The 19,133-nt window shown below is 42.2% G+C and overlaps 1 protein-coding gene across 1 annotated transcript in view; it reads left to right on the forward strand.

Annotated features, from left to right (window-relative positions):
* Positions 1–19,133, forward strand: part of BRSK2 (BR serine/threonine kinase 2) — a gene marked incomplete at both ends in the record, with an annotated part of 323,936 nt that overhangs the window by 238,582 nt on the left and 66,221 nt on the right. Inside the window, 4 exons of the mRNA XM_082318936.1 lie at positions 3,228–3,344; positions 13,391–13,424; positions 14,330–14,398; positions 17,325–17,471. Of these exons, the coding sequence (XP_082175062.1) occupies positions 3,228–3,344; positions 13,391–13,424; positions 14,330–14,398; positions 17,325–17,471 (367 nt within the window). The remainder of the gene's footprint in view (positions 1–3,227; positions 3,345–13,390; positions 13,425–14,329; positions 14,399–17,324; positions 17,472–19,133) is intronic.

Raw genomic sequence — 19,133 nt, forward strand, 5'->3', positions numbered from 1 at the left:
CTTTAGAGGCTTTAGAACAACGAAAGGGTAACGAGTCCTCTGTTCACCTGCAGAGAGAGGAGTTGATGCAGTCATATAAGACATGGAGAGCCAGAGAGATCAGCTGGAATGGGACCAAATTAAATGCATTTACTCTGCAATGTTCCATTAATGCCAAGTAATTACCACATACAGTGGGATTTTTGTTTTGTTTTGTTTCATTTTAACACAAGAGAGTTCTTTCCAAATATGAATGCATGAGGCTGTCCGGGCTGCTGGGCTCTTGGGTAAATTATAACAAGCCTTCCCTATTCCCATATGTTCCTCTCCCTTCCTTCTGGCATTTGAAAAGCTGGAAATACAAAGATGGGAAATGGAAATGCAGAGAGAAAGTCTCATTCCCAGTGGCAGTGATACTGGTTCTGCCACTCTGGTGCAGACTCCTGGCCTGACTTCTATCCCCAGGATGCTGCCTTGGCAAATTCAAAGTGGTCCAAAGATGGATAGCAGAGAAATGTTCCAGCTAGAAGAAAATTTTCATTGGGGCATAAAATTCTCATGTGGTTGAATGTGCAAGCACTGCCTGATCCCACTGGCACCCTGATCTCTGAGAGGAGTGCTGCCACAATACAAAAAAAAAATACTCAGGCTGCCGTGAAATTCCTATGATAACCTTCCATACTAGGCACTAGGGACTGTGTTGAAAGAGGGATGGAGAAGGGTCAGAGAGATGCAAAACTGCCGTATCACAGTTCTTGTATTTTAGGGCCCAGTCAGCGATAAATGTAACGGTTCTCAACAGAGTCCACACTCTCCTCTCTGCTCAGTGGGCAATAGTGAAGAGCTGATAATTTTTCTTGGTTATATTTTGGTGAGTGTCTGTAGAAAAAAGAAAAACACTTTAAGGTCTGTTGCCACTCCAGATTTCCTTTCACACGTACTATCCCAGTCCTGCGAATCACCAGTTCCCAACTTAAGGCTTTCAAAATGCTCTCTGGGAGGTGGGTCAGGACCTCTGCCTAAAGACCACCGTCAGCCCATGTAGGCTGATCATTCATGGAAAAGCATTGCACAGCACAGTGAGGTGAAGCTTACTCCACATTTGGAATGTGGATGGTGGCACCCCCTTTTTCCTCTCCCTCTTGCAGTGGCTTTCCAAAAAAAAACTGAATATATTTACCACTTTATAGGAACCTCATTTTCCTACTTGACCCTCCCTAAAAACCCAGGCCTAAAACTGTCTGCGTTGTGGATCTCAGTGGATGGGAAGACAGGATCAAATGGCGAGAAGGAGACTCCTTTCCGCCAGTGAATACTGTACTTACTTATTTTCAAAAGTGTCGTCCCTTCCCTTTCAGTGCCTCTCAGTGGTCTGGGAGTGGGGCTGGTTCAAGGTTCATATACGTTCTGCTTCAGCCAGGGCGTGTGGCAGGTCTGTTAAGGCTGGTAGCTTTGAGGCATGGAAGGAGAGCATTTTTGCATTTCCTTTAGCTGCACCGTTTTCCTGAAATAACATGAGATGTTTTGTAGTGAGCATGCATCCAGGCTGGAGAAATGCCTGTAGACGTCCTGTGTTTAGGTCATGCTGTGCCTTGATCATTCCTTCAAGTTCTCTTCTCTCTGAAAAAAACTGCATAATTTTAGGATAAGCAAAGAATTTCAGTTTTTAGGTACAAAAGGCACATGTCAGCAGTATGCCTGCTATAGACTGAACATGTATGAATGGTATCAGCCAGTGCACAAACAGTGGCACAGGAACAGGCAGCAGCACCCTCAGCTTCTAGCCCGTGTATCTGTTCAGCAGTCAGCCAGGAGCAGTCTCCAAGACTGAAAAACAACCATAGCTGCTGAAAAACCACGCACACTAGAAGGACATGGACTCAACTTGAGCTGTTGGGGGGCTTGTTTCATAGCATCAAACAAGCACCACTCACTTTACAGGGAGCTGTTACTTGCCACTGAGCCCTAGTCCTCAGACAGGAGAACTTCAGTGCATCTCCCCAGTCAGGTGAGGTCTTCCCAGCACCCCATTAATGAAACCAGTTGTAAGATGAGAACTGTCCAGGATGTCTGGTGGAGGAAAAATTAAGTCACACACTACTGTCTCATTAGTGTCCAGCTTTCCTAGCTTGTCTTAGGACTGTGGGCTCTTCATTTCACTGCTGGGGCTGGAGCATTTGGCAGATGTTGATGATCTTGCTGTTTGTCCAGGACTGCTGTCCTTGATGATGGCATTTAGGGGTTCTTTTCGTGGCCATTAACTTCTTCAGTCTGCCTAAAGAGCTTCTCTCATCTCTGTGACTCTTGAAGAGTTGCAAATAAAAAGAAAAAAAGCAAAGTCATCACAAGTTTTGTGCAAGATTTTTGTCTTTGGATATAAAAGCAAGTAAATGTAATAGTTGCACAAAAGCACTTGAGTACTAAGAAGCAGACATGGGTGCACAGTGGTGTTGGCTGTGGGTAATGGCAAATAATAAATTAGTCAATATGTGATACCTTTGATTTAAAGCAGGAGTTGCCATCCTGAAGATCATAGCTGCCTGGCTTTTCCCATGTTGCCAAATAATAAGAGAATTGAGCTGTGATGGAAAGGAGGGAATCCTCTCTCTTCCTTCCCACTGCTGGCACCCTCACTTATAAGCAGTGCTGGGTTAAAGGGATTTCTCCATCAGAGCTAATTACCCAAAATTATTTCAAAGCCATATGCCTACATAAACAACTCCTAATAGGGGCTTTTTGCAGTAGCATTTACACCAAGGATGTTTTTTTTTTTCTCTAGTTACCACTCATTTTGTTTCCTGTTGTTGACAGAATGTATTGATGGTGTTGCCTCCTACCTTAAGGAGCTGGCATATGATGGAGTGTATCAGCCCTAAATCCAAGCTGAAATTCTCCTCCTACCTATTTCCCTCGGTCTCTCCCTCAGATTACGTTGGTATCACTGGAAGCTGAAGATGTTCATTTCCTGTCAGGGCACTGAAGGTGCCTTGAAAACAAGGTCTGCAGGAATAATTCTGCTTCTGATTGCACTCAAGCCTTGCATTCATCAGGAGTGGGCATTTGAGATATGGTCTAGAGTATTGCAAAGATTGGATCTTGGATATGTGTGTTCTCCTGCCTGGGACAGGAAAAAGAGTGAAATCAATTAAAATATAATAGGTTGGATGCTATGCTGGATAAAGAACAAGTTTTGGAGTGGGAAAGCTGTTGTGGATAATCTAACTCACATTTTGATCCTCTCTTTACAGCCACAGGGACTTAAAACCAGAAAACCTACTGCTGGATGAAAAGAACAACATCCGGATAGCAGACTTCGGGATGGCATCGCTGCAAGTTGGGGACAGCTTGTTAGAAACCAGTTGTGGGTGAGTGTCTCAGAACGTATTGCAGAAATCAGTGATAGATTCCAGACATAAAAGTTGTCTATAGTAAGGGTTTCAATAAAGACCTGCAGACTTACACTGTGCATTTTTATTTCGCAGCAAGATAATAAATTGATATGATGCACGTAGTGTATAAGATAGCTAAAAGAAGGGGGTTTTAAGTGCTTTACAGTGAAAAGCAGGCCTCCGTAGGTGTCACATATGGATATAAAAATCAAGGCTTTCAGGTTTTGATTCATCTGCATACACTGGTGTGTATTTGCTTTCACTGGCCATATAATTTTTGGGAACCGAAAGCAGTAGTGTTGGCTATTTTAAGAAGAGGCTTTAAAAATATTAGGGGGTGAAAAAAACCCCAAATCTAGGGGTTCTGAAATGGAATTTGCATGTCCTGATTAGGCTGCCTGCTTGCAGCTCTTCCTGTTCATGCTCCATACTACTTCAGTTTGGCTCACATGCAGCATTGACAGGGAGGCAGCAGGGTCCTTTGCAATTACAAGCAGGGCATAAATGCAGATACAAAGGAGACTGCTTGGAGGAATATTGCAGGGGCAATCTGAAAACATTTCCATGGTAATTCAGTTGCCAGCAAGAGCTTTCTAGGAATTTCCAAGGGAGCCAGCAATAAGCCCAACAGCTGAGCAAAGCCTGGGTGCCTGGCTGGCGACAGGACGTGTTCTCCGGGGGCATTGCCTCTAGGGACGCCACTGGACCATGCCCCCCCACCCCTCCATAGCTATGGCTTGGTGCTGCGTTGACTGTGCAGGGGGCTGCCGCAGTGAGCTGTAGCAAGGGCAGCAGCTGCATGGAGCTGCTGCAGCCTGGCACCACTACGCCAGCTTTTAACTGTGTCTGAATTTGTTATAACAGCGAGCTCAGCAACTGGAGTTGCAGACAGTACCGGCAGATTTCCGCCTCCTCCCGTACAGACCTCTCTTCCTGGCCTTTGGTAGTGTGAATCTAATGACTCCAGCCCAGCCCCGTCCTCAGCTGGTTACAGTCCATGTTTTTTCAGTCTGTGCTCTGAGCCAAGGCAATTCAGGGTAGACGTGGAGCCACCGTGGTTCCCTGTACAGCCCAGCCACTGCCTCTCAGTCCTGAGCTGTATGGCTCTGCTTTCCAAGTCATGAATAATGGATAGCAAAATTATTTGAAGTCCATGATGTGATCGAATGCTAGTTGATGAGTACACTGAGACCCACCCATTCCTTCATGTCCATGTCAAGTCAAGATTTGACCTCTTAACAGCACAGATGAAAAGCAAGGAGCTATGAGTCTGCACGTCTGTTGCTTGCAGCTGCTTTCAAACCTCCCCTCTAGATTAGGAAATGAAGTCCTCCCTGCAGTTACCACAAAGCCTCTATACTGTTTAGACAAAATTTTCCCCTTTCCTTCCATGAAAAAAACAAGAGGAAGTATAAAAAACAACCCAGTCTCACATTGCCCGGTAGGATTTTTCAAACTCCTTGGGAGCCTCTCAGTAGGGTTCCTGTTCTTGTTAGCACTGGGCTCTGTCATCCAGGTCTAGAGTCTCAAAGGGAGACTTCCTTTCCATAAGCTGTGCTGGAATTCAAACCTTGATGCTTCAAGCAGAGCCAGCCCCCACATTGAGGCCTTAAAACGCACTAATAAATCAATGGAATGGAAGAGACGTGCCTGTAATAAACAGAACACAGCAGCAATGCTATGATCTCCTGCCTTGCAGATGCATTTTAAGTGTGGTGCCAATCACTAGGCCTCCGTGTGAGCTATTACACCACTTCATTAATTCTCCTGGCATGGAGCCCAGCATGGCTGATACTGGTGTCTTGTGATCTCTCTGGTTTGGGGGGTGAAGGGAGGAAGGAAGGAAGGAAGGAAGGAAGGAATATATAACAATATGCCACACTGTTCACAAAGAAAGGCAATCCAGTTATGACTCCTTTTCCCTTGGAGCACACAGAGTAACCAACCTCAGAGCTTTTCAAGGCAACAGTTTTACCTACCCTTGTAGTTGGTACTTTCAGCCAGCATGTAAAGGAACAAAACAGAGTGAATCATGGCTGAGATACTGAGCTTTAATGAGATGCTCCTCCGTGCACCCAGAAGTTAATTTCCAGAATGGTTTTATCTGTGCTGTGAACACTGATAATGAGATGAAATTGTAACATTTCCATTGACAGTCACGCAAGGAGTCTCCAGGTATTTCTGTCAGTCAGAGTGGGAGGATCAGATGGGGTTGAGCTGTGAGATGCAGTTAACTTTGTCAGTACAGCAGAGCAGTTAGAGTGCAGTCAAAAATTCTTTGCTGTCACAAGTGAACTGCTAAGTTTAGTCCAGAGTTTGAGTAGGCTTTAGGTCACCACAGAGGCTTGACTGGCCTTATGAAGATAATCATATAGCCTGAAGTATGCTGTATTGCATACCTCAGAGTCAGTGTTTTCTGGGAGCTGCTCCTTAGATCTGCATGGTTTTCTGTAGCACTGATGGCTACCTGGAGAAAACAATAAAAGGTCAATCCAGTTGTGTTTGTGTAGGAGAGGGAGGTAAGGATGGACTTGCTGTTTCATTGACATAATTTGTCACTGACAGACTGGAAAAGTACATTGCGCAAATCCTGCATATACATAGCTCAGAGGAAAAAGACATAGTTTTAAACATGTGTCTTTAGACCCTTGAGAGGAAGAGAAGCTGTGTGTAGGGTCTGCAGGAATAATTCTGCTTACTGCAGAAATTGCACAGCAAGGCAGTCTCATGGAGAGATGGTCCTTGAAATGCCAAAGTAACACAGTGAGTCTCTGCATTCCTCCAGGAACAGGGGAGGTCTGAGCAAACAGCAGACAAGGAAGGAAGCGGAAGATGTGGTAGGATGCTGCCTCTATTATTTTAGATCTCTTCAGCTCTTCCTCCTCTTTACCCATCCAGGCAATGGCATGCAGAGACACTCCCCTGTCTCTTTTCACAGCAATTCTTCCCAGCATGCTGCCTTGCAGTGTTTCAGAATGGTAGATATTGTCCAATCTATCCTGAATCATCGCTAGGCAAGAAGAGTGAGTGCCTTATGGTTAAACCTCAGGACTGAGACCCAGGTGATCTGACCTTGATTTCTGTCTCTGCTGAAGGCGTTCATGGTGGTCTTGGACAAGATGCATTACCTTTCCCTGCTTCAGTTCTCCATCTTAGCAAGTCATTGCAGTGCCCAAGTTGCTCTGAACATAAATTGCTGTCGTTTCTATAGGAGTCTTGGAAAAGTAGGAAGGGTTGGGGCATTCCCTGGACCTTGTTCCCTTTTCTTGAACTAAGAGGGCTTATGGGTAAAATGAAGGATTGAAAGAGGATACTGTTGAGTTACAATTCTTGGGAGCTTGTAAAGATCCTTCCTAATTCCCTATTGCTCCTTACAGAAACCTGGCAAAGTAAATTTTTGCCATCTCTTCACTTCTCTCCATTTCACTCATCACAGCTTTGAAACGCTGAGTCCTACTGGATGGAGATTGCTGCAAGCTGTCAGGCGACCAAGAACCCACAGCTGCCTGCTTCCAAATCTCTCTGTCCCAACCAAGAGCTAGGACAGACCTGACATGTAAACATAGCTTGCACCAGCAGCAGACCAGATCTCTGCAGAGGCAGTCGGTATGGAGACTGACACCACTGCTGACAGCCCCACAATTAACTGACTGGATGCAATAGTTCCCCCATATTGGTGTCTCCATAGGGAACCCCTGGCCTGATCCAGAAAGCTGTGTGTATGTGGGAAGAGCGATGCTGATTATGATTTTATTGAGAGCGAGAAGAAAGTCTTGCACTTGTTGGTGGCGTAATGGAGGAAAATGGCAATTTCCAACCCCAGCACAGTCAATTCCTCTGTTCTCAGCTCTCCCTAGCAATTCCTGGCAACACTTTGCAGACCCACAGATTGCCTGGATCTATCAAAAAAAAAAAAAAAAAAAAAAAAAGCACATATTCACACTAAGACTGATTACTGGCTCTTTTTGAGCTCAGGGTATTTATAACAACCAATGCACTGTGTGTTTGTTAGAATTGCTAGTGGAGGTCATCTAGCTCCTGATTCCCTTACATCTGTATGTGGTGTATCAGCACACCTGTGATGAGCAGGTAATTCAGAAGAGCGATATTCAGTTGCCACGCACCTCAGTGTCCAGTCACCATTTCTGATTTTAATGACAAGACATGATGCTGCACATGTTCTTTCCCCTTTATAATAAATGTGTGCATGTTGTCTAAAACATGTGCAAGTGTCCTACATCCAGTTATTGTTAGGGTTGCAAATCTAGGCTCTTAAAATTGGAAATGCCAGAACTAATACTTTTTACCCCATCTCATCAAGAGCTTCCATTCCCAGCTCCCCCTTCCCATCTCCTTCCCTGATTTGCACTCTAGTCTTGCGGACTTCTCCCAGTCATTTCTGCTCCATATTTGGCCCCAAATCCCAGATCCTTTTCTCTTTTCCACTAGGTTCCAGGTCTACTTTCCTCTTTCTGGTTGTCCCAGCCAGTTGCTGTCAGTCCTAGATCTATTTCCTGTTGGTTTTGCACTCACTTTGTTTTAAAGTTCAGTGATGTACCTTGTGATAACCCCAGCCACAGCAGCATATAGTATCAGGTAGAAAAATCGTTCTGTGAAGTGTTGCCAGTGCAGGTAGAATTTTGATCCTGATGCTCTAGAGAGTTTCTGCTAGTAAATGCAAACTGCACTTTTCTAGTGGCAGTTCGAGTAAATATTTCTAGAGAACGCAAACAAATATTCAAGTTTTCCCTTTGCAGTTGAGGATACTAGAAATTTTCCCTTTTTATGGGAAAAAAGCATTTAATTTAGATCGGACTTAGATAATGGAAATGTTTCGTCTCATATACAACATGCATGCGTATACAAACGTGAAACCAGTCTGAGGCAGACAAAAAGCATGGAAAATTGTTGTTAAGTTGTTAAATTGATGGTAAGTCATAAGCAACTTAAAATGAGGGTTATAAAGGGAAATACCAGACAACCTTATTAATAACCATTAATACCAGCCTTGCCTGTAATACATCCCAAGGTGTGTTAAAAGAGCTTTAAGTCTGCAAAATCAAACACTGAGAATTTAAGATGTGCTATTCTTCAAATTGCCAGTATAACATTAACTTAGCCCATGCACGTTAGGATATGGCCATTAATTATGAGCTTGTACAGGTTTTTTCCAACAAATCTTTGCCTCATTTGGTGTTTGGATGGTGTGTTTTTTTGAATAAACAGCTATTTAATGTTTGATTTTTCCTCATCATTCATTTTATGGTTCCATTCATAATTTCTCCTCACTGCATTCAAGCATTGCTATGAATGCTAGGTAGGATTTTCATCGTAGTATCTTAGGTTTACAAATACTAATTATACTGTTTTCGTATCATGTTTGCTACATTGATCTGGGTATCTCCATTTATATGAGGATGCATGAATGCTACTGGAACCGTTTCTTCAGTCCCTCCCTGTCTTACTTTTCTGTATGGTCTGTGGCTGTCACTTTCTCCACTCAGGATGCTCTAACATATGTCCTTCTCCTGAAGAATTTTCTTTGTCTATTTTACTACTCCTCTGGCATTCCCCTTCATCTCAGCCCTTTGCTACACAGCATGGGGGGAAAGCACAGGCAGCCTTTTGCGCTAGTGGGTAGCTTCTGTCTCTGAAAGCCAGCTTGGTGACAGTGATTAACAGGGGGGGAAGAAGGGACTGTAGCATCTGAGCAAGAGCAAAACCAGATAGACGTGGGAGGACTTCAGTGCACCTGTACAACCACCTGTATCAAGGTAACTTCATGCATAAGAAAAACAGAGGGAAGGAGACTTCTTCCTCCCTCTCTGCAGAAACTCTGCCTCCAGCTGTGAGGCCTAAAGGATGGCACTCAAAGAAGCTTTTCTTCTTCCCCAAATACTACCATCTTAAGGCATGGAACCAAAGGACCCAGGCATGGACACTCATCTTTGATGGGACCTGGGAACCCATCAGGCAGTGTAACACATGATTTGTCACACTGTGGAGTAGGATCACACAGCCTTCCCTGTGCTCCTTGATCAACCAACTGCTTCTCTGGAAAAGCAGTTACTGTATATTCCCAGATAAACCACACATGGGCAGTCAATTTGTGTGTGCACAGTGCAGGTCTCTCTTACCTACATAATGAGACCTGTAGGTCACATGCACATCACACCTGCACTGAAGATATGGCCCTGGTTGTCTCAGATCTACTGTAGCTGTGCTGTATCTTGATGTGCACAAGTCAAGAGCTACTTTTCCAGTTTCTCAGATGAAATTCAGGATAGATACATCAAGGATATATACATTTCTTTCTGAATGCCTGACTTACCTGTCGAGGGCTGTCCTGGATTTCATCATTGCACTCTGGCTTATTTCCTCTGGTTGAAATCCCACTTAAATGCTTTGCTAAGGTCCCCCAAGATCCTTAAGATTACTGTGTCCTAGAGTCATAGCTGTGAATGACCATTCAGAGAGCCCTTCCTGCCCCAGGCAGACTAGCCTGGGAAAATCCACATCACCCTTGAAATAAACACGGCGAACGTCGGTGCTTTTTTTGCAGCAGTACCCGCAGGCAGCAACTGCTTCTTGATCGTGCTGAGCGATATACTTATTTGTTAGCAAGGGCAGATTGTGGCTTTGGCTGCACAGATATATAGCTGAACGATGAGGAGATGGCCTAGGGGAAGAGGCAGGGAATGTTGCTCTTGACACACGTATATCAAATAATTAGTGATAAGAGCCAAAGAAATATTCATGACTCTGTAGAAAGATAAATAGATTTTTGATTAAATTTGAGTTTTCTCTTTAAAGCAGTTGAAGTTGCTGTGTGATTGGCAGCATGGAAATGAGTTTTCTATGGATTCTGGCCCGCCTGAGGATCCCTTTTAGAGCTGTTAGCCAAGACAATGCTGCATATATCTAGCTAGTGTGTGCTGGCAAGAATTCAGAATGGCTATGTCAGAAACATGTGCTCTCTGGGCAGTTGCAGTGCATCTGTTGAATGATCGAATCAATCTGACTTGTTCATAGGATTTATTATACATTTTCTCCACCCATTCTCCTAGATTTTAGCAGAATTGCAGTGGTGCCTTCTAAGACACCTAGCAGATTGCACTGCACTCCAGCTGACCTCAGGAAGGTAAATGTTTTAAGTGCACTTGCTAGTGGGACACATAAATAGGTACGTACCCATCTTGGGTTCTTCACAACACTTACATTCTTCTTTTCAAGGATGTTAGCAGAGGAAGCTGTCAAAGTGATTGCATTGCTCAGCATCCAGAATTAGGAGTTCTGAAATCTTTGTTGGAGGCATCGTATACAAATAAAAACTCAGAAGCACTCTGCAAATTGAGATACTGACTCTTCCAGTGCACCCCAGGTGGCATGGCCACCCAAACAGTATTGTGCTGAAGGATGATGCTGAACTGTACAGGATACTGTGCAGGACTTGAGAGGTCTGGCTTAAGTTTCTAGCTCAGCCACAGACACCACCTATAGTAGCCATTCAATGTACTGTGTGTCTTTGTGACTCACCTTCTGTAGGAAAGGCAATGGTAGCATCATACCTGACAGAAGCTAAAATGCATGCAAGACTGAGAAACTCAGACACGGTGACAGGAGCTCAACAGTTACCTAGATTGTGTCTTCGCTCCTTTGTTACCCCCTGGTATGTTTTCCAATAAACCTGATGTGACTCAGTTATATAGAACATGTTAGAACTAGTCTTTCTGTTCTGAGGTGACTAAACTGAGTGAATGTTCATGATCTGATGTAATTCCTATACTCTTTTTGCTACCAAGCTTTTTTCCAAATTATAGTTGCATTACTGTCTTCCCTACAGCTCCCATACTGCCCTCTTTCACTCTTCTGTCTAAGCAATCTAACACTGGTGACAGTTGGCTGTGCTTGTCCAGTCCTGGGTTGCAGTCCCAGTTCTGGTGCTGCTCCTTAATTCTGATTTGTGTGTACCTTAAGGATGGCCTGTACACTATACACCGTTTTTATGATATGAAGAAAAGACAACACCACTCGTCAGGCATTCTCACAAGAATAATTTAATTTGTCTTCTAAAAGCTTGTAAAATCATGCATTATTCTAGTGACGTGACTGTTTAGTGGTTAAGGCTTTGGGGTATTAAAAAGAACAGGTGTAGAGTAGCTGTTGGATTGCTATAAAGCAAATTCACAGGGAACAACATAGGTTGGAGGGTTGGGAACATGTACATAACATTAAGCAATTCAGTGCCTCACTCTGACCTCACTTACTCTTCAGCAGTGGCCAGCAGTATGCTGCAAGTCCCCCAAATCAGCCCCCGCTTAGTCAAGAAGCAACAATTTTATTAACATTACTGACTGCTTTAGCTTTATTTCATTATTGTTGCCATCACGCTCTTTGTTACTGTAGAGGCTTTTGCCCTAAAAGGTTAAAGCCTTGTACAAATCCCAGTGAATTCAGTCATACAAACTTTTCTGAGGTATGAAAGCTGTGATAGCATTGCTCTTGTTTTAGTCAGAAGAGTAGACTCATGGTGAGGTTCTGGTCACCTTTTTCAAACTGTGGGCAGCTGCAGCTTTTAAAACTGTTAAGTAGCCTTGTCCATGTCCATATTGTTGCCAGTGACGGAGCTGCCAAGAGAGCCCAGGTACTTGTCCTACCCACTAGGCACAAGTCCCTTCTTTTTGGTCTCCCAAGGGCCACCTCTGGCCAGCTTTCTGAGGGAAGGCTCTGGTTTTCATTATTTGTTTTGACTTTCAAATCAAGGTTTGTAAAATCCAGTCTAAATTAAGACACTTGGGATCACTACTGAACAGATAGTCCTCGTTAGAACACCTGTGATAACCTCTTAAATGCGGGGGTGGGAGCGATATTAAATATTGTACTAAACTTCTGAATTCCACCTTTCCTAAAATTTGTGAGGGATCAACTGCATTTCTCTCTCCTCACTTAAGCTTTGCTTTCAAGGTAGCTGCAGTCCCAAGTCATCATGGTCTGCCAAAAGCTGTGATACCAAATCAGGGCGTTCCATGCCCACGGGATGATATTTTGCCATAAGATAAGTGTAGTGGGTATGGAAATTCAATTAATGGGCTGTCTCACTGGGCATTAATGTAGCATCCTAGCACAAAGCTAACCTCACTGTGCTTCTGTTTTGCTCATTACTTTGTGAGACAGGTATTGCCCAGCCATGATTGCATTTGTCACAAGAAACAAATGCACAAATGAAGACAGGCTCAGGGACTGCTGGGAGGTGTCAGTATAAACAATAGCATGATTTGCACACAGGTCTCAGACAGTTTGCATCCCTTTTACTTGTCAAGTTACTTTAATGAAGGCTATAAAATAAATAGCTGTGGCTATAATCTTTAGGAATTAAAATGATTACCTGGCAAGTTGAAGTAATTAACTATTCTCAGCCAGGAATCAAACCAGAGATATATGGGTAGAAGGATGTGAAAAGAATATATTAACTCACTAGGTAATAGTACTACTGTCCATCCTTTTCAGTTTTTTAAAAGAAAAAAAATTTGCGTATTGAAATTATGTATCAGCAGCTTTTATGACCACTGGAGTAATTGAGAGCAACCTTAGCAGAAGAAATGCAAGACATGGTTTAGGAATGCATGTGTTTGTTTGGTCTGAAAATATTGTTCTGTCTTTTTTCTTAAAAAAGGCTTTCCAGCATGGGCCTGCCTTCTAATCAGATACAAGGCCAAGTTAAAGGGTGGGATTAGAGGGCTGGAATTCTATATAGAAACAGAATATGCCTGGTCTTCTCTTCCTTCCTCACTTTTAAGAAATTCATAGTAGGACCATAGAATTTTGAATTATGCTAGTTCTTGACCATTTTCTGAGTTTCTTATAAATGTGCTCTCATTGAGGGAAGGAAAAAAGTGCTGGTTTTGCACGTTTGCATTCTGTATAAGTGAGCCGATCGTTATTCTGCTAAACAAAATGGAAATGCCTGTAATCCATAAATACCAGGCTGTTACATGCTCATTTGACTGTATTTTGTGTTTCAGATCACCACATTATGCTTGCCCTGAAGTCATCCGGGTAAGTTGGTTAACGTTAGAGTGTATAAATATATTTTTTAAAGTGTCACTCGTTGCAAGTATGCAGATAGACCCTCTGTACAGGAAATCTGTCCAAGGCAGGCAGCATTGGAAAGGACACAAGGAACGTAACTACGGTTTTGTGTGTTTGGCTCAGCCCTGAATCAAGCCACGTCGACCGTGTGAGGGCAATGATCGTGTGTTATTCTCACAGTACCCTTCGTGCCATGTGATCAGACAGAAATACAGCAGCCTCGTTTAACTTGATCCTTCCACCCAGGGGATGCAGTCCCCTATGCTTTCCTGTCTCTGATGTCGCTGTCATTTCAGTGGAAGAACTGGGGTTGGCTGTCAGTGATGTTGGTTTCCATTAAAGGATACAAACTATCCTTTCCCTCTACTCTCCCTTTGTCTTCTGAAAATAAGTATCTAAGATTTCAGTGACCAAGATTCCCCTCTTTTAAAGCGTATCTTTAATATGTAAAGCCAAGCAGGAAGCATACAGAAGAGAATGTCCGGATAATACTATGAGTTCACAAATAATGTGACTGGTGACAAGCTCCCTGAAGAACCAGGGAAGAGAAAAACACCTTCTTGACATCCTTAATGGACCTCTGACACTGTTTAAGTGCCAGGTCTAATCATTTGTGAGTTGTTGACCATTCCTGCTCTGCTCCCCACTTCTGAGCCCGTTCTCGCAGATCCCAGATAAGACTGTAAACTGATGTTCATAAAAATTCAATTAATGGGCTGTGTCATGGCCTCCTAGTTGGGAAGGCCACCTTGGGAAGCAGGTGGCTGAACTGAAATGTGGGGTTTCCCATTCTCCCCAATCTTGTTCTTCAAGGATAATTAATTCATTTACTAGTGAGCAGTCTTTTGAACCTGTGTGTCATTGCTGCGCAGGGAGAAAAATACGATGGAAGGAAAGCAGACGTCTGGAGCTGCGGAGTCATTTTATTTGCGTTGCTAGTGGTGAGTCATCTTCCTTGCACCATCCTTTAAAAAGAAAAGAAAAATATGAAAATGCTGCTGTATTTAATGGCGATTCTATTGACATCATGTACAGATGGGTTTTTTTAGTTCCCCTATTTTTGTATCTCTCAGTTGCATCCTTTCCTCTTATTTCTACATCAGTCCCAAAGGAAAAGCATGAGGAATATTTCACTGCTTCTTTGAAATGCTGCTGCCCTGCACAGGAGAGCGTAGACAAGCATCAAAAACTTGTCTCCATAAATACTCTTTGCTGTGTTGTGATACTGCAACACATTTTTTGACTGGAAAGGATGCACAGGGTTACAACTCCAGGATACAGAGGGTGTCAAATAAGTTGTCCTTCACAGGATCAAAATATGGCTGGGTTTGGGAAGTGTTTGTTTTTTCTGCAGTATGTATATATGTGTTTCAGTAGGTATATGCATACATTAACTGCAGTGTTTTATCAAGAGAAGATTTGAGTGCAACAATTTTGTTTCATGCAAGTATTGAGCTACATTTTAATTTGGTGCACTTGGGAATATAAAACTGAGCCAGTAGTACAAAGTTTAAATTAGTTTCCATCTGGCTCAGTAATACTTTCTTTAGTATTCAAAATGTGGTACCTTGTAACTTACCCTTCTTTCGATCAAAGTTTCAGTTCTCTGTGGAATTTATTCTGATTTGCAGTGGTAATGTAATACTCCTAAACATACAACAATTGGATGTCCAGCTGAAGGCAGATAGGCTTGGCATTTCTTATCAATTTCCATACCATAATGTAGGAAAATATAATTTATATTCATATAAGCATATACCATGTGCAGATTGAATACTGTATATGAGAATAGATTTTGTGTGCATGTTAAGTTTTTTATATCTATAATAGTTCAGATGATCACCTACAATTATAAAAATAACAAGCCTGAAGTCAAATTTTGATTTCTTTGTACATTTATTAGTAAACCTAATTACTTCACTTAAATGTTTTATTTTGACAAAAGCACTTGTACAATATACAGAGTTAGATTCTGCACATTATTTTTGTTTAAAATACTTGAAAATTTTAAAGGATTTTTGTTTCAAAAAATATGTTGATAATTTTTTTAAAGTCCCGAATCAAAATACCTTGAAGTAATCTCAGTATGATACTTTAATTCACCTTAACCAATCTTACCCTTTTTTTCTTTTTAGTTACTACAAATCACTGGCATTTTTGAAGTTTTAGATTTTTTATCTTGATGTTGCAAGAGAACAATTATAACTAGCTCACTAGATAGCACCTGTTCATCTATTGCTCCTGAGCAGCTATTTTCATGGCTGATAAAATAGAACTGTATAATGAGCTCTTAATATAACTTCTTACATTTGTAAGAATAGAAGAGAGAATGTGTCAAGATGGTTAGGATTTGTAGGAGTGGGCTTTTCATTTTCAGGGGGATTCTCTATCAAGATTTGGTGTCTGTCTTCATCTGTTCCTACATATATACATGAGTCTGCAAAACGATTGAAATAAGTCTATTATTGACGGAGAGTGGAGAGTTCTCCAGTTAATTATGTCAGGACAAACCCTACAAAAAGTCTCAAGCTATAATAGCAGGTGGTAGTAATAAAAGAGCTGTAGTTGTTACCTTCAGGAAATGCCACAAAGCAGCCTTGCTGACTTCATCGTGGCTTAAATTGCGTTAGCCAAAGTACTGAACTATCAGAATTGATTTTCCTTTAAGTCTGGAACGGTTAGGAAAAAAGTAGGTAACTCAGGAGATTGGTTACAGAAGTCAGGGAGGCTCTCTCTTCAAGGCTGCTTGAATGAACCAACAACAGTAAATAGTGCCCAGTAGCCGTTGCCATCAGGTGGGCTTTCTGAGGCTTCTGTAAATGGAGCTGTTGGTCTCCGTAAACCGTAGACACAGGATTGCTTATACAGATGCACTACTCGCTGTAGTAAGAGCAGTGCCAGAATTGACAACTTAAAGCTTCATTATCACAGCAGCTGACAGCTTGCAGCTTCCCACAACCCGTCCTGGAAATCAAGGAAGCTCAGCACCTACTAGAATTAGGCAGTGAAAGGAGGAAGTGAGAATATCTAGGAAGGTGCAGACTTGCTATAAAAGGGTATCAGCTTCAGTCAGTGGAGTTATCCTAAAGATTTCAACTTCTTTTTTTGCTTTTTGTCCTTGCAGCAAGGATAGGTCTTTTGCTGCTTTTTGTGGCAAGCTGATGATCTATTCAAAATGTAATTTCAGCTAAAAAAACCTCAAGCCATTCATGTAAGTGAGCTACAGTAGGGAAGCAATAGGAACTGATGACCTGACCACAGCATGGGAACTGGATGGAGTATATTAAACAGGTAGAATGTCTGCTGCTTCCAAAGGCTAATGTTGGTTAGGGTTTCTTTCAGCTGTGTCGTTTCACTGCTCCATCAGAAAGAAGATGTTCTTTACTGAAAGTCTCTCAAATGCTGTTCACCTCCTTTTCAATGTCTGCAATAAATGTGTCTCAGGAAGATTAAAAATAAGGAGACGATAAACATTGCTGCTGTGAAAGTATGCCCAGGAGGAATACCAGCAGATCAAAAGCTTGAGCTGAATTTAAGTGAATCCATGCATCTTTGGTGAATTTGCCTGGAAAGGCAATTTCATATTTTGTATTATATTTTATACTGGTAGTCATTTTCTAATTAAAGGTCTAATAAAAAACCTGTGCCCTCAGTTTTGTTTCCTATGCTGGAGAAAATACAGCAGCACGAAGAAATTATTTATTTTCAATGGATAAAAAGGTTTTTTCACTCATTATAATACTTCATTATGAGCCGACTTCTTCTTTTCCGTTCTCTCACCATGTTTATCCTGGCTTTTCTCCTTTTGCCATCTCCAATTCCCTTTCGCTCATCTCTCCCATCCACCACTCTGTCACATACCTGCAGGGCGCACTGCCTTTCGATGACGACAACTTGCGGCAACTGTTGGAGAAGGTGAAACGTGGAGTGTTCCACATGCCACATTTTATCCCCCCGGACTGTCAGAACCTTTTGCGGGGGATGATTGAAGTGGATGCCTCGAAACGTCTCACGGTAAGAAGGCATTTGCTGCGAGTCATGTGAGCAAGGCTTCATTTGTCACCTTGTTGCAGTTACGGTTGAATAACTAAGGTAACTTGTTGATTTACTGCCACTCCTGTGTGTTTCCTCCTGAGCAAAGAATGAGTGGAGTTGCTGGAGTCTTTGGGAAGAAGTTTCTCTTTTGAATCACGAGGGCAGATTACCTTTGTGTCTCTTCTCTAGCCTCATAATTCTCCTTCATACTGGGCATTTAGAAGAAATACCTCATAATGTCATCACGGTGCTACTGACCCATTAGCACATTTTGGAGTCCACCTGAGTTGTCTGGCTCTCCTGGTTGGTACAGCCGTTTGTTGGAGATGTGGTGTAACTGTTTGAAGGTCAAAACTGTTAGGAAGCCTTGCTATTAAACAGAATATGCTTTTCTTACGTTTCTGACAAAAGCGATGGCTTCTCACTTCATGCCATGCAACCTGCATTGTATTCTATCCTGCAAACGCTCCGCATTATCCTCCAGCAGCCTTCAGAGCAAGTGTCTTCTAGTCTGCTCTTTCATCTTGTGCCCTGTGATCCTGAGCACAATTAGACCCACAATGTTGAGCTCCTGGCATTCAGCACTGAGTCTTTGCATCTAGGATACATCCCATCACTACAACATAGACCCTGCAAGGGTGAGCACTGTGTAGTGATTGTATCCTTCATTAACACTGTGTTAATGTTTTGGGGAATTAAAAAAAATTAGTGATTAAAATAATTTTGGAAAGCAAGATTGCCTGCTTGTCAGTCTTCTGCATTTATGGGTACATTGCCCTTGTAAATCCTATTGTCAGGCTCTGGTGATGATTTTATACAGATTTACTAAGCTCACAGATTCTGAGTGGGAGTATGTATAAAGAAATGTAAATTTAAAACTCCTCCTGGTTCTTCAGTCTGCTAAAATATTTATAAATAAACTCTCAGATCAGTGCTTGGCCTCTCTGCTGAGATTGCTAACAACAGCATCAGTCTGCGCCAGCTGTGATGGTGCTTTTGGGATGCAGACACCTGTCTGCTAATAAGTGAACTGAAACTCCCTTCTCAACTCTCTTTACAGTATTACCTGACAGCTGCAGCTGGATTTTTCTTTCATTCGTTACGAAACCAGGTCATGCTCTATTTGGTGACGTAGGTGAAAAGTTCTTCATGCTATTACTAGTACCTCTATTTTCTGCAAACCCAGTAGCCATCACATTTGCAGTATGTAAGTAGCACTGATTGATTGGAAAAAAAATAACAAAAATATTAAGCACTTTAAAAGGCCTTTTTTAAACAGATTTTTAAAGAAAGAAAAAATATTTTTCCAAGTAATTTCATGGAAGGAACACTGCAGATGTTAGGGCTGTACCCTGAGACATGAGACAGCTATTCTGCATGACCAAGAAAGTCACCAAGTCCCTCTCTAGCTTTGTTTCTTTTCAATAATGTAAACATAACAGTTCTTCTGTTGTTTTTTTTTTTTTTCTCTCAGAGATCTTAGTGCTCATGATTTGAGTATGCCAGGGAGCAGATCATCAGACATTAGATCTTCTTCAAATTGTTCTGAGTTTTGCCATAAAGCATAATCCCTAAATGTTTTGAATTGTGCAATACAGCAGAGAATGTACTCGCATAAGAGAGAAAATGGTTAAGGTAAAT

The sequence above is a fragment of the Platalea leucorodia genome, assembly GCF_965183815.1.
Source record: "Platalea leucorodia genome assembly, chromosome: 7".
NCBI lineage: Eukaryota > Metazoa > Chordata > Aves > Pelecaniformes > Threskiornithidae > Platalea > Platalea leucorodia.